Here is a 16,283-nt window from a genome sequence, read left to right as displayed (position 1 = left end):
TCTTTCCCATAATAATAATAAATAGTGTGTGTGTGTCTCAGTGTGTCTCAGTGTGTGTGTGTGTGTGTGTGTGTGTGTCTCAGTGTGTGTGTGTGTGTGTGTGTGTGTGTGTGTGTGTGTCTCACCCCCCGGCGGCGGCGGCGTGCAGACAGCTGCGGCCCAGAGTGTCGGGGGTGTCGATCTGGAAGCCTGCAGACAGGACCGAGTCGTTACACATTATACTAAACCTCCGACCTGCAGGGGGCCACGCAGGGGGGGGGGGGCGGGGGTAGACGGGGGGGGGGGCGGGGGTAGACGGGGGCAGGAGGGAGGGGAGGGGGGGGCAGACAACAGAGAGAGAGAGGGAGGTGTTAGTGAGACAGGTGAGGAGGAGACAGGAGGTTCAGGTGGAAACAGAAACAGGAGGAAGCTACAGGTCATCACAGCTCTGGATCACTGGAACTCAGTTCATTAGTTTTATCATTTAAAGGTATAATACGTAGGAATCCCCCCCATCTAGCGGTGCGGTTGCATATCTGAACGTACTATTCTTGATGTTGCATTCAGGTGAAACGGGGCAGACGTCAGACAGACAACAGACGCTGCATGTAACAGGATAAACAAGCCTCTATGTGTTTTTCGTTATTATGAATGCAGTGATTATTTTTATAGTTTTGCCAGCTTTATCGTACTCATTTGGTTTTGTACACAATTTTAAAAACTTTAAACGTAGAAAAACAAACCTGTTTTCTTTTTTCTCTCCTTCTTTTTTTTTTAATGAATTCGGCTATATAAATTTAAAGTCCATTCGTAATCACATTCATCAAAACAAGATCAGTGTCTTGTCATTTAAACAACTCAGACTTTAAGTTTAAAAGGTATAGTCCGTAGGAATTGCCCCCATCATAGCGGTGCGGTTGCATAATCCTCTCTCCTCCTTCCTCCTCTCCCCCTCCTCCTCCTCCTCTCCACCCTCCTCTCTTCCCTCCCTCCTCCACTCCTCCTCCTCCTCCTCCTCCCCTCTCTTCCTCCTCCCCCTCTCTCCTCCCTCCTCCTCCTCCTCCTCTCGCCTCGCCCCCCTCCTTTGTCCTTCCCTGCCTCCTCTCCCCGCTCTCCGCCCTCCTCCTCCTCCTCTCTCCCTCCTCCTCCACCCTCCTCCCCCCCCTCCCTTTTCCTCCCCTCCTCCTCTTACCTCTCCTCCTCCCCCTCCTCCTCCTCCTCCTCTCCGCTCCTCTCTCCTCCTCCTCCCAGCCTCCATCCGTCCTCCCCCCTCTAACGCTCCTCGCTGCCTCCTCCTCCTCCTCCTCCTCTCATCCTCCCCCCCTCAATTTTCCCCATCCTCCTTCGCTCCTCCTCTCCTCCTCCCCCACCTCCTCCTCCTTCCTCATCCTCACTCTCTCTCCTCCTCCTACCTCCTCCTCCTCCTCCCCCTCTCTCCTCCCTCCACCACCTCCACCTCCTCCTCCTCTCTCCTCCCCCCCTCCTTTTCCTCCCTTCCTCCCCCCTCCTTCCAGTCTCACTCCCATCCTCCTCTCTCCTCTATTCCTCCACCTCGCTCCTCTCCCTTTCCCCCCCCCTCCTTTTCCTCCCTCCTCCTCCCCCTCTCTCCTCCCTCCTCCCCGCTCTCTCCTCCTACCTCCTCATCTCCCTCCTCCCTCCACCGTCTCTCCTCTCTCCTCCTCCTTTCCTCTCCTCCTCCTCCTCCTCTCCTCCTCCCCCCCTCCTCCCTCCTCCTCCTTCCGCCATCGCTCCTCATCCCTACCTCCCTCCCTCCCCCTTCTCTCCTCCATACCTGCCTACATCTCCTCCCTCCTTCCTCCTCTTTCTCCCTCCCCCCCTATTTCAATGTGATATAATCTATCCGAATTTTCCAACCCTCCAAGTGTTTTCCTGCATAAAAAAAATAAAAACCTCTCTCCTCCCTCCTCCCCTCCTCCCTCTCTCCTCCCCTCCCTCTCCTCCTCACCTCTCTCCTCCCCCCTCCTCCCCCTCCCCCTCCTCCTCCTCCCTCCTCCTCCTCCTCCCCCTCCTCCCCTCATATCCTCCCTCCTCCTCTCCTCCCTCTCTCCTCCTCCTCCTCTCTTCCTCCCCTCTCCTCCCCCCTCCTTTTTCCATCCTCCTCCCCCTTCTCTCCCTCTTCTTCCTCCTCTCTCCTCCCCCTCCTCCTCCTCCTCCCTCTCTCCTCCTCCTCCTCCTCCTCCTCCCTCTCTCCTCCTCTCCTCCTCTCCTCCCTCCTCCTCCCTCCCCCCCCCTCCCTCCCTCTCCTCCTCCTCCCCCTCCTCCTTTTCCTCCCTCCTCCTCCCCCTCTCTCCTCCTCCCCCTCTCTCCTCCCTCCTCCTCCTCCTCTCTCCTCCTCCTCCTCTCTCCTCCCCCCCTCCTTTTCCTCCCTCCTCCTCCTCCTCTCCTCCTCCCCCTCCTCCTCCTCCTCCTCTCCTCCTCTCTCCTCCTCCTCCTCCTCCTCCTCCTCCTCCTCCTCTTCCTCCTCCTCTCATGCCAGAGCCTCATTAAACCACCAACAGGATTCTGGACCGTCATCCTTCTCCTACTTCACGTCTGTTTAACTCAACAACACACTTCCCTCCTCCTCTGTGCCGGACAAAAAGACAAAAAGCTCCTCGACAACAATAATAAGTTGGGATGAGCAGAGACACAAATTATTATTTCTTGGCCAAAAAGTAAAATAACAAGGAAACTTTTCAGATGTAGCCTAAGAAACAAGCAGCGCAGTGTGGAGAAGAGAAGAGAAGAGATGCTGCTGCTGTGCAGGGCCGTTGTCTAGGGGAGAAAGGTGATGGTAACTCTAGGGGCCCAGCGCCCAGTGGGGCCCATAAAAAACCCCAGTAGTCTAATCTTTGAATGACTGATTTATTCTGTGTAAGACCCTGACAAATACTCATAGTACACTGTAAAAACTCAACATCTTTCCAAGAATATTTGTCTTATTTCTTGTCCAAATGTCTCATTTCTAGTCAAAACTAATCTCTTTCCACTTAAAATAAGTTAAAAATTAGTAAAAATTAACTTGTTTTTAGATCATTTTCACTTGTTTCAAACAAGCTACTTTTAATATGATGTGTCTTACTTTAAGTAGAATGAGATTTGTTTTGACTAGAAATAACATTTTGACTAGAAATAAGACAAATATTCTTGGTAAGATACTTGAGTTTTTGCAGTGTAATGCTGCATTAGCATCAAAACAAAGAAGGCTAAATAAAAAATGATAATACATACGTAGTCTAAGAATTAAAAAACTGGAAAAGTTAGGGGGAGGGGCCCACTTTAGTATTCTTTAAGGGGGCCCAGAATTCCTAGCAACGGCCCTGCTGCTGTGACAGGGAGGTTATTGGTTTATCCCGTCAGTAATTAGAGCGAGCGACGAGGCCGAGCTCGTCTGCTTCGGGGAACATTGTGACTTGAGTTTGGCTGCAGCTGAATGAGAGCGTTTGTGGAGGAATTCACCGGAGAGAAAGAGACTGAGAACGAGAGAGAAAAACAACTGAGCTCAAACCTCCAGCAGGGTTTATACAGGAATCTGGAAGTTAATTTTAATACCTTTTTAAGACTTTTTCAAGACCTTCTCAATATTTTTTAACACCTCACCACCACTTCAAGCTGTAACCATTTACATCAGTGACACTTTTAACGTAATAACAGTTTTAGTTTGTGATAAAGACTATAGACCACTATGATACAACAGAATTCAAAATAGGCAAATAAAAGGCAAAGTTTATCAAAAATAAAAAAAACATTGCTCCACTCTCAAAAAAACAAAAATAACAATCTTCTTTTCTTTTTTATGTACCGGTTCATCTTTGTTTTTTAATAAAATGCATAAATTCACACACTTTTACAATGTTTTTTAGGACTCAAACTCTTGGACAGCTGATTCAGAAAAAAATATCTTCAAATTTTAAGACTTTATAAAGTCGTGAAAAGACTTTTTAATACTTTTTAAGGGTCTTAATTTTCCCAAAATTGATTTATCACCATTTAATACTTTTCAAGACCCCGCGGATACCCTGTCCACAGAAAGAAATAAACACACTGGAGGAGGCGGAAACAGACCCTGGATCAGCAGCAAATACCAGGTCAACGTCCACAGACCGACAGACTGACGACTGACGAGCTCCAACAAACTGATCAGATCATGATTCAACCACAGCACCTTCAGGCTGATTTAGCTACTTATTAAAGGTTTTACTACTGAAAATCACACTGGTTAACAACAATCTGACCAAAGCTAATGCTACATTAGCATCCACAACAACTCACAGTCCATGAAGCTTCACATCAACCGTGCCAAGAAAAATATCACACTATCAGTGCCGGTTAGTTAGCCTACATTTTTTGGGGGAGAAAGACATCCATTCAGATCAGATCCATTCAGATCAGATCCATTCAGAAATGCTTAACAAAACTATCCAACAAATAGGCTAACAGCTAGTTAAAGCTAGCTGCTAAATTTAGCTCCTATTAGGCCGATCCCTGTTTCCTGTATTTCCTGAATCTTGATTTTTATTTTTCCCCATCATAACAGATTATAGCTTTAAAAACCCAATAAACTGATGTCGGTAGATGATGACATGCTAACCTGAGTTAGCTTAAGAAGTTAAATATTACTACTTTGCTAATTCCTGTGGCTCTCTGTAATGAGCAGAGCAGCTAATGTTAGCTAAGTGTTAGCTTAACAACCTGCATCCCCACAGTTGGTAGATGGCTAAGCTAACGTTTAGCTTTTGAAGTGAAAGATTAACTGTTAGTGGTAAGATAGTTAGCCAGACATGCTAGCAGATAAACAAGAAATGCCTATAACACACATTACAACACAATTCAGTTAGAACATTTCTGTTGAGTCTGTTCCTTTATAAACAAACAGTGTCAACATTAGAACCTTGATTTGTTGTAGATATTTTGTATTTGACTGTTACAGTTTTAGCTAGGAGCTAGGTTAAATGTGCAGCTAACAAACTGATGTGTAACTAATAAATTGCAGCTAATAAACTAATGTGCTGATGTTCAGCCAATAAACTGCATGTTGTGCAGCTAATAAATAAATTGATGTGCAGCCAATAAACTATTGTGCAGCTAATAAATAAATTGATGTGCAGCTAATAAATGGATGTGCAACTAATAAATGGATGTGCAACTAATAGATGGATGTGCAACTAATAAATGGATGTGCAACTAATAAATTGATGTGCAGCTAATACATTTTCAGCTAATAAATTGATGTGCAGCTAATTTTTTTTTTTGTGCAGCTAATAAACTGATTTTCAGCCAATAAACTAATGTGCAGCTAATAAATTGATGTGCTAACAACCTGTGCAGCTAATATATATATTTTTTGTGCAGCTAATAAACTGACGTGCAGCTAATGAAGCGGCCTCTGGGGGTCGGTGAAGGTCGGCAGTCTTTAAGGTGAAGACAACCTGATAGATTAAGACTCTGTCTCTACCTACTGGACCATGTTTGGTACCTGAGGACAGCAGCTTCCTGCAGCAGTCAGAGTGAGCGTTGAGGGCGGCCAGGTGCAGAGGGAACATGCCGTGGACTCCTCTCCTTCACACAGAACACAACACAACAGTCCTTTAATAAACACACTTCACTGCATAATAATAATCTAATAATCTGACTGTATCTAGTTTCTTTCTCAGCAGGTGGAGATCGAACCTGGTGCAGTCGGCTCCGCTGGTGATGAGCGTGTTGATGAGGAGCTCGTGGCCGTAGCGGGCGGCGATGTGAAGCGGGGTGTTGCCGTCTTTGTCCACGCTGTCGATCTCACCTCCTGGAATGAAATAAACAAAGTTTGGCTCAGAGAAAAGAGAGAGAAACACACAGCAACACTGCAAAAAATCAAGTATCTTACCAAGAATATTTGTCTTATTTCTAGTCAAAACTAATCTCATTCTACTTAAAATAAGACTCATCACATTAAAAAGCAGCTTGTTTTTAGACACTTTTTACTTCTTTCAAGCTGATTTGCACTTAAAATAATCTGATAGAGGGGCAAGTTTTTCTTTCTTATTACAAACACAAAAAACTTTCTTTCACTGGCAGATTTTTCTACTTATTTCAAGTGAAAATTAGTTTGAAACAAGTGAAAATGATCTAAAAACAAGTTAATTTTTAGGTGATGAGTCTTATTTTAAGAGGAAAGAGTTTAGTTTTGACTAGAAATTAGACATTTTGACAAGAAATAAGACAAATATTCTTGGAAAGATGTAGAGTTTTTGCAGTGAATTTATCTATTTATTTTTATATTATTGAAAGTGTTTTTATATTGTATTTTTATAGTATGCTTGTTTGCACTGAAGGGGGGGAGGGCTTAAAAATGTCGTTATACAGTAGTATAATGACAATAAAGGCATTCTGATTCTGATTCTGATTCTGAACAAGCTGGAGGTTTGGAGGATCGAGGCGGACGAGGTCTCACCGTTCTGGATCAGAGTCTGGGAGCGAGTGAAGCGTCCGTGAACGGCCGTCATGTGGAGAGGACTCTTCCCGTCCCGACTCTGGAGAGGGTGGAGGACAAAGCAGACAGGTGAGACAGGTGAGACAGTGGCAGGTGAAACTACAACAGACTTTTACCCCTTAATGGAGGCATTCTGCCCCTAAGATTTTAGACAGTGCAAGTAAATCTTTCACAACTACACTGCAAAAACTCTTATTATCTTATTTCTTATTTCTTATTTCTAGTCAAAACAAATCTCATTCTACCTAAAACATGTATATTTATACACATAGTTATGAAAAGTAGCTTGTTTTTAGACACTTTTTACTTATTTCAAGCAGATTTTCACTTGAAATAAGTAGAAAAATCTGATAGTGGAGCAAGTTTTTCTTTCTTATTACAAGCACAAAAAACTTGCTTTCACTGGCAGATTTTTCTACTTATTTCAAGTGAAAATTAGTTTGAAACAAGTGAAAATGATCTAAAAACAAGTACATTTTTTATTATTTCTTATTTTAAGTGGAAAGAGATTAGTTTTGACAAGAAATGAGACATTTTTACAAGAAATAAGACAAATATTCTTGGAAAGATTTTGAGTTTTTGCAGTGTATTTGTCTTATTTTTTGTCAAAATGTCTCATTTCTAGTCAAAACTAATCTCTTTCCACTTTAAATAAGACTCATCACCTAAAAATTAACTTGTTTTTAGATCATTTTCACTTGTTTCAAACTAATTTTCACTTGAAATAAGTAGAAAAATCTGATAGTGAAAGGAAGTTTTTTGTGCTTGTAATAAGAAAGAAAAACTTGCTCCACTATCAGATTTTTCTATTATTATTATTATTATTATTATTATTATTATTATTATTATTATTATTATTATTATTTTCTATTATATCTATTAATTTTTAGGTGATGAGTCTTATTTTAAGTGGAAAGAGTTTAGTTTAGACTAGAAATGAGACATTTTGACAAGAAATAAGACAAATATTCTTGGAAAGATTTCGAGTTTTTGCAGTGTACTGCATGTGTAACCAGTCATTTTGACGTTGGCTAAGTGAACAATGGATGAATACTTCCTCCCTGGTAACCGTAGTGAACCAGAGGATCATGAGGATCATCATCAAACTATTTATCAGCAACTATGTGAAATGTGAATATTTGCTTTGCAAGTTGAATTACAGTATGCACCCCGAAATCTAATGCTTGTACTCCTAAAACTTTAAGTCAAGGGCCACTATCCTCGTAAAAAAAAAGTTAGTCTGGACTTTATTAACTGGAATTAATTTACTGGTTTACAGTAAAATATCCTCATTATTCCCTACAGACATATTTAACCATTCATGTTACTCTGTACGGTGGCCCTGAGGGCTCAACTCACAACATGCTCTGCAAAAACTCACCAAAAAAAAGTGACAAACAGATGATTTGGTTCCTCTGGCGGTCATTTAGTTTTATTTTGAAATAGTCCTAATTTACCCAGAATTCATTGCATCACAGTTCACTTTAACTTGGTCCAGAACTGCAGCGTAGATGAAAACAGACTGAAGCTGCTGCAGGTGGATTTTTACATAACGACTCAACGATCGATTAACAGAATTGTTGCCGATTGATTTCCTGTCAATGCGCCGACCAATCAGCAGCAGGGAAACCCGGTGCATTCTGGGTAATAACCAAACCGTCCTGTAAAAGCAGATTCAGCCTGAGGCTCTGCAGCCGCCGCGTCCGTCTGCTCCATTTAAACATCGATACGTCTAAATACCCAGGGGGCAAAATCACAGTTTTCTGGAAAACAGACACGGAGCGTTGTAAAAGGTTTGACAGCAGAAATGATATCTAGGACCTTCAAGGATTAAAACCTGGGTGGACAACCCGGTCAACTAGCTGCTGGAAAGATACAGGGGGCTAAAACCCCTTTCTGGGGTCATTCTGCTGGCGAAATGATGTAAATGCAAATATTTAGGTACAACAATGGCATAAATAGTCATACAACTATAACATTTGGCAGAGAGTATCTTGACACATAGGGGGAGGCATGAAAAAAAGATTCTGGGGTTTGTTGCAACTCAATTTTAAGATATCACCCTCAACATCCCAGAAAAGACCAAAAAAAGTACTGTTCGCCTGACAAATTCTCATGAAAATTATTATTTTTCAGCACTTTATGGAGAATATCTATGCCTAACATGTATATAGAAAACTTCCTTAATTCATAAGCTTCCATTTGAGTCCCAGATAGCCTTTCTATCTCCAAAGCCCCACTTGCTGTGGCCAACGGTCTTCTCTATCTATCTGTTCCAGATAGTTTTTCACAATAGGTGTTGCATTGTTTGGAGTCTGCCTGTAGCTTTCCAGTAGCTAGTAGAAAGGCTATCTGGGACTCAAATGGAAGCTTATGAATTAAGGAAGTTTTCTATATACATGTTAGGCATAGATATTCTCCATAAAGTGCTGAAAAATAATAATTTTCATTAGAATTTGTCAGGCGAACAGTACTTTTTTTGGTCTTTTTTGTCTTTTTAATTAATTTCACAACACTATGAATGTGTAAAATCAAATATAGTCAAAATATAATTACATTACTCATTGTTTACACAAAATATTTCAAGTATCTATTAATATATAACCAATTATTAATTCAATGTTTGAAATATTCAGGTCATAAATTGTCATCTATACCAAATGTTTACGTTTATTTTAATCATTTTTTGTTTTATTTTGTGTTTTTTTTTTTTATACAAATGACGCGCTAACATTTAAATTCCTACCAATTCAATGTTACGTTAGTTAAATGGACCAGTATCTGAGCATTTACCTTTATTTTTGCGCCACATCTGCCGATACGGTTCCGACATAATCTTATTTGGAAAATGACGGTATTTAGGAATATTTACGATTAACTGATTGTGGCGTTTAATACCACGATTCATTGTGAAAACAAGTAATCGTGACATCCCTAGTTGAGGGTGATATCTTAAAATGGAGTTGCAACAAACCCCAGAATCTTTTTTTCCTGCCTCCCCATATGTGTCAAGATACTCTCTGCCAAATGTTATAGTTGTATGACTATTTATGACATTGTTGTACCTAAATATTTGCATTTACATCATTTCGCCAAACCTTTTACAACGCTCCGTGTCTTTTTTTTTGCTTTGCCCCCTGGCCCCCGATTTTTATATTAATCGCGTTTTTTTTCTGGCAATTTTTTTTCGATTCTTAAAAAAAAATATATATATATATATATATATATATATATATATATATTTTTTTTTTTTTTTAGGACGACCAATCTTTATTGTACGATCATGTATTCTGTGCCATTACACTTGACAAAGTCAAACCGGCCTGTTGTGTTGGTTTGTTCACAGATATCTATGTGAACAAACGAACACAACAGACAAACTGATGTGATGTGTGTATTGTTTTTTATGACTTATGATGTATTATCAAGTGTTTGGTTCAACCTGCTCTTGTTTAAGGACAGAAAATCACAATAATTGAAATATAAAATCGCAATACTTGGTAAAATCGAATCGCAATACTTGTTTAATCAGAATCGCAATTTAAATCGAATCATCGGGACCCAAAAAAAAATCATTAGAGAATCGAATCGGGACAAAAGCGTATCGGCCCAGCCCTGGTAAAAACTGGACTGGGGACAGGAACACTGCAAAAACTCAAAATCTTACCAAGAATATTTGTCTTATTTCTAGTCAAAATGTAATTTCTAGTCAAAACAAATCTTATTCTACTTAAAATAAGACACATCACATACAAAGTAGCTCGTTTTTAGACACTTTTTACTTCTTTCAAGCAGATTTTCACTTGAAATAAGTAGAAAAATCTGCCAGTGGAGCAAGTTTTTCTTTCTTATTACAAGCACAAAAAACTTGCTCCACTATCAGATTTTTCTACTTATTTCAAGTGAAAATTAGTTTGAAACAAGTGAAAATGATCTAAAAACAAGTTGATTTTTAGGTGATGAGTCTTATTTTAAGTGTAAAGAGATTAGTTTTGACTAGAAATGAGACATTTTGACAAGAAATAAGACAAATATTCTTGGAAAGATGTTGAGTTTTTGCAGTGAAGCGTGTCACCTGACCCCCTGAGCCCCTGCCCTCGTACCTGCACGTTGACGTCGGCCCCGTTGTTGACCAGGAACTCCAGGCACAGCGCTCCGTGCGTGGAGGCGGCGGCGAAGTGCAGCGGCGTGAAGCCCTTGTTGTTGGGCTGGCTGACGTTGGCGCCGTAGTCGATGAGCTCGCTCACCACCGCGTCCTGGCCGTTGAAGCACGCCACGTGGAGCGCCGTGTTCCCGAAGGCGTTGGACTCATCGATCTGAGGCCAGAGGACACAGAGTCAGAGAGGGGGGGGGGGGGTGTGTGTGTGTGTGTGGGGCCATCTGGTCAGTGACAACACAATAAGACCCGTTGTTGTGTTAGTTGGACAGAGTGTGAGTCATTTTCCTCAAGTGTGAAGCCGAGTGGGACAGTGAAGACAAACTCTTACCAAGAATATTTGTCTAATTTCTAGTCAAAACTAATCTCATTATACCTAAAATACGTACCTTTATACATAAACATAGTTATACGTAAAAAAAGTTGCTTGTTTTTAGACACTTTTTACTTCTTTCAAGTCTATTTTCATTTGAAATAAGTAGAAAAATCTGATAGTGGATCAAGTTTTTCTTTCTTATTACAAGCACAAAAAACTTGCTTTCACTGGCAGATTTTTCTACTTATTTCAAGTGAAAATGAGTTTGAAACAAGTGAAAATGATCTAAAAACAAGTTAATTTTTAGGTGATGAGTCTTATTTAAAGTGGAAAGAGATTAGTTTTGACTAGAAATGAGACATTTTGACAAGAAATAAGACAAATACACTGCAAAAACTGCAAAAAATCTTTCCAAGAATATTTGTTTTATTTCTTGTAAAAATGTCTCATTTCTAGTCAAAACTAATCTCTTTCCACTTTAAATAAGACTCATCACCTAAAAATTAACTTGTTTTTAGATCATTTTCATTTGTTTCAAACTAATTTTCACTTGAAATAAGTAGAAAAATCTGCCAGTGAAAGTAAGTTTTTTGTGCTTGTAATAAGAAAGAAAAACTTGCTCCACTGTCAGATTTTTCTACTTATTTCAAGTGAAAATCTGCTTGAAAGAAGTAAAAAGTGTCTAAAAACAAGCTGCTTTTTAAATGTGATGAGTCTTATTTTAAGTGGAAAGAGATTTGTTTTGACTAGAAATGAGACATTTTGACAAGAAATAAGACAAATATTCTTGGAAAGATTTAGAGTTTTTGCAGTGTGTGTGTGTGTGTGTGTGTGTGTGTGTGTGTGTGTGTACCTCCACGGCCAGGTTCAGCAGGTGTTTGACCACAGCGATCTGTCCGCTGGAGGCGGCCGTGTGCAGCGGCGTGTAGCCTCGTTTGTCTTTACAGCTGATCTCTGCTGCCTGGCTCACCAGCAGACACACCACGTCCAGGTGGCCTGCAGGTCCAAGAACAACAGTAATACAGGTCAGAACATGATTTTATAACTAAATGAAACAGAAATACTATAAAGCATAATAAAAGTAGCTACTTAAAATAGTAATACATATAGATATTAAGTGAAATATGTGAGTTAAGCCAAACATAATGACATCATCAGGTCACTGTCAAACTGAATGTGATGTAACTTCCTGTTTGTCTTGTTTTGGTGAAAATAAAAACCTTCACTCTGCTTCATGTTTCCAATAAATAAAGACGTGATGTGTGATCATGTTAATCTATGATTACTGTGTGATATAAGGATATAATATAGTATGATATAAGGATGTAATATAATATAATATGATATAAGGATATATAATATAATAAGGATATAATATAATATGATATTAGGATATAAAATAACATGATATAAGGATGTAATATAATATAATATAATATAATATATAAGGATATAAGGTAGTATGATATAAGTATATAATATAATATAATATAATATAATATAATATAATATAATATAATATAGTAAGATATAAGGATGTAATAATATCATATAAGGATAAGGTAGTATGATATAAGTATATAACAGTATGCCCAGTATGATCAGTGTGTAGTGTGGTACCCATGAAGGCGGCCCAGTGCAGCGCTCGTCCGTCCTTCTTGTCGAAGGCGTTGATGTTGGCTCCTTTAGTGAGGAGGAGGTTCACCATCTACACACACACACACACACACACACACACACGTACATCAGTGTGTGTGTGGGCTCTTTATATAACAGCAGATAAACACAGATCTGACGCCTCTCACTGTTAATTTTAGATTCAGCACGTTAGTGAATGAAGCAGCTTCACTTCCTGTTTGCACTACACAACATCACAACAACACGCTGCAGTACAACCAGGGCCGGCCCTAGGATGTTGGTGGCCCCCTAAACAAGGTTTTTGTTTGTGGCCCTGCACTCTAAGCTCAAACACCAAATCACTGGTTAAAACTGAATACAGACGTGTTTATGCCCTCTGAGGTTTGAGGCCATTTTCTCGAATTTAACATATTTTCTTAAATTTATCTTTTTAAGATACTTGCAGATGTAACAATACTCAAGTGTTTTATGTCTAAATATTAGAACCTCCGCTGTAAGCACACTGAGGCCAGTTTGTCCTAGAACACTGTAGAAAGAAATAATTTAGGCCAAATGCTGGAAATTTGAGGTCTGCTTTTTGAAAAATGTCCAATCCCTTGTGAAAACACTCCTTCAGTCATGAGAATGAACTGTTTTGGTGCTTGAAATAGGATATGAATACAGTAATAGATAAGTGTAGAAAACAAGTCTAAAATGACATTTTGTAAGATTGCTTTTTGAGCACAAATGTTGTCATTCTGCCGTTCTATTTTCACCAAATGTCTCAAATGTGAGATAAAAGAAGCTGAATATTGACTTCACATTACATATAAAGCTCATAGCTGCACGTGCAGACCTCAGGATGTTTAAATGACTTGATGAACCCCGGTACCTTTCTGATCATGTGGCCCCCCACCTAACGGCTGTGGCCCTAAACAACCACATAGAGGGTTTATGCCAGGGGCCGGGCCTGAGCACAGCACAACAGCACAACAACACAACAACACGCCACCGCGCTGCAGTACCTCCGTGTGGCCGTTGAGGGCGGCGTGGTGCAGCGCCGTGCGGCCGCCGCGGTCCGACACGTTGACGCTGCTTAGCAACGGGATGATGACCTCGGCGCATCGCAGCGCGTTGTTGGCCGCGGCCACGTGGAGCGGCGTCTGCCAGTTCTTGTCCCGCGCGTTGACGTCGGCAGAGTGACGGATCAGAACACGGACCGCGTCCTGAGAGAGAGAGAGAGAGAGGGAGGGGGGGTTAAAGGGTTAAAAGGGTTGATCAATCCACCACTTTATTTTCCCATGATCCATTGCGTCACACCACAACGGAAGTGGGTTTTAGTAGCGTTCTAGCGAGCGGCTAACTGGTAGCGTTAGCGGCTAACTGGTAGCGTTAGCCACCGGTGTAGGCACCAAATGTGGGGGCTCCGGGCTGCCAAAACCGTTTTGACTAAATCTGATGTTTATTAAAGCAGAAGTAAGTGGTCCGGTCGTTTTGGGTAATGCTGCGTTCCAGGCAGGCTTTTGAAACCGTAAATTACAGCTTCATGTCACAACTTACGACTTTGTAGCGTTCCAGGCAACCCACTCGTGTTTTTCCGACCTGTTTTACCTGTGAAAGTCACTATAACGGCCACTCGTAACTTCTGACCCGTGAACTCGTACCAGATCAAACTGGTACCACTTCACAGGTCGGAAAAACACAAGTTATGGGTTACCTTGAACGCACCATAACAGTCCTCGTCCCTACGTCACCACATTCACGGCGTCCCTTGGCTGCACACACAGCCCTGCATGCCGTTCTCTCTCCTCATTGGATAAAAACTGTAGGATACGATAAATGTTTTCTCCTGGGCTCAGAGCAGAGCAGAGGGACTGACAGACCCGTGTTTCAGACCAAACACTCTATAGAAGTGATTGCTGTCGGAAGATACAACTATTTAAGACTTATATTAACACAAATATATCACTTACTTCTGCTTTAAGTCTATAAAACGAATTACTGAACAAACATTACTATTTCTGTGTGCACGATTTTGTAATTAGTCGTGGTTGTCGTAGCTGTTAGCTTTGCTGCTGCTGACAGCTAAGCTAACAGCAGCAGCTAAGCTAACATCAGGACGTCAGCTGTTAAAACCCTCCTGTTGTCGGACACGACATGAAACTACTCCAGTTAGCTCAGTCATGTTGGAACTAGGATATCCGCTGGAGAAAAAAAAAATTTTCATGGACCGTTTATTGAGTTATTGTTTATTGACACTGCTAACGGCTAACAGCTAACGGTTAGCCCAGCTAATCTAAAATGTTTGTTCAACAATTCGTTTTATAGACTTCATAAACATCAGAGTAGTCACAACGGTGATATAGTGACGTGAAAATGTGACATAAAGCTAAAACCTCGTCCGTATTGTTCTCATTAAAATGATGTGATGATTATAAATAAAGTCATCACGGCCGATGTCTATCAACAATACAGTAACGGTGGAATGGAGCGTCATGGCAACACCTGGCGCCATTCTCCGGAAAGTGGTGGATACTAGGATCTAAAAACCATCTCAGTGCAGTTTTCCATCTCCTCTCTCAGCTTCTCTCTGGAGCTCTAGTGTAGGAACAACAGGTCGAATCTCCTTGTTGTTTACAACTACTTCCTGGTAGAAAACCAGCATGAGAACAATAGTGACGGACGAGAGTTTCACTATATTTATCTACTTTTTCATGTCACTATATCACCGTTTAGACTAATCTGATGTTTGTAAAGTTTATAAAACCGATGATTGGACAAACATTACTATTTACTTGTGCACGTTTTTGTAATTAGTCATGGTTGTCATAGATTAGCCGGGCTAACGGTTAGCTACCTGTTTAACTTTAATAACTCAGTGTTAGAAAGTTTTTCTTTCTTATTACAAGCACAGAAAACTTGCTTTCACTGGCAGATTTTTCTACTTATTTCAAGTGAAAATCTGTTTTAAACAAGTGAAAATTATCTAAAAACACGTTAAGTTTTAGGTGATGAGTCTTATTTAAAGTGGAAAGAGATTAGTTTTGACTAGAAATGAGACAAATATTCTTGTTTTGTTGTATTGTTGTTGTATTCTTTTTGCAGTGTATGGAGCTTTAACATTTTGTCTTGTCTACATTTTACCTGAACAGGTGTAATGTGAACATCTTAACCTCTGTCAGGTTGTTTTACCAGTTTTGAAGCTGCTGAGTCAAAACTTTGACCCACATTGACTGAAGCTCATAGAGACGACGTCGATGAAAAACCTGCTGACTGTGTGTTTCCTGTGTTTTCAGGTAAAACATCACACCTGTGCCCCCTCTGTGTGTGTGTGTGTGTGTGTGTGTGTGTGTGTGTGTGTGTGTGTGTGTGTTCACCTCGCTCCGAGACGCCACCGCTCTGTGCAGCGGTGTGAGCCACATGTTGTCTTTGGCGTTGACCCGAGCTCCTGCAACAACACACACACGGGTTAGAGAGATAAGAAGACACACACAACAACACAAGTGTCTCTGGGGACACATTAAAGGGATAGTAGCATTTTTTTTAAAGTGGGGTTGTATGATCTCCAAATAGCCCCTAAGTACTTTAATTGCAGTAGAAGACTCTCTGCACTGCTCCCGTTAGCAACGCCAGCCCATAATAGCCCTGCCCAGAGATTTACAACATACAGTGTTGTGAACAGACCCAAAGAAACGGCCTATTTTCACGGCCTAAAAGAGGTTTTACCTGAAAAAAAATACACA

The 16,283-nt window shown here is 40.8% G+C and overlaps 1 protein-coding gene across 3 annotated transcripts in view; it reads right to left on the bottom strand.

The window, feature by feature from the left end:
* The window catches only part of ankrd44 (ankyrin repeat domain 44), a 57,168-nt gene that overhangs the window by 23,991 nt on the left and 16,894 nt on the right, over window positions 1-16,283 (bottom strand). For 2 of the 3 annotated variants that reach the window (XM_085772660.1, XM_085772658.1), the window contains exons 4-12: window positions 15,918-15,988; window positions 13,566-13,766; window positions 12,544-12,631; window positions 11,777-11,919; window positions 10,555-10,767; window positions 6,413-6,491; window positions 5,650-5,764; window positions 5,456-5,538; window positions 126-234 (exon numbers count right to left, since the gene is read on the bottom strand). In XM_085772660.1, coding sequence (XP_085628786.1) covers window positions 126-234; window positions 5,456-5,538; window positions 5,650-5,764; window positions 6,413-6,491; window positions 10,555-10,767; window positions 11,777-11,919; window positions 12,544-12,631; window positions 13,566-13,766; window positions 15,918-15,988 — 1,102 coding nt within the window. The remainder of the gene's footprint in view (window positions 1-125; window positions 235-5,455; window positions 5,539-5,649; window positions 5,765-6,412; window positions 6,492-10,554; window positions 10,768-11,776; window positions 11,920-12,543; window positions 12,632-13,565; window positions 13,767-15,917; window positions 15,989-16,283) is intronic. The other variant, XM_085772659.1, reaches the window with a different exon arrangement.

Source organism: Trachurus japonicus, unplaced genomic scaffold, assembly GCF_045865225.1.
Source record: "Trachurus japonicus isolate A0001 unplaced genomic scaffold, Traja_1.0 AP030749.1".
NCBI classification, from domain to species: domain Eukaryota; kingdom Metazoa; phylum Chordata; class Actinopteri; order Carangiformes; family Carangidae; genus Trachurus; species Trachurus japonicus.
This window is presented reverse-complemented; position numbering and strand designations above follow the sequence as displayed.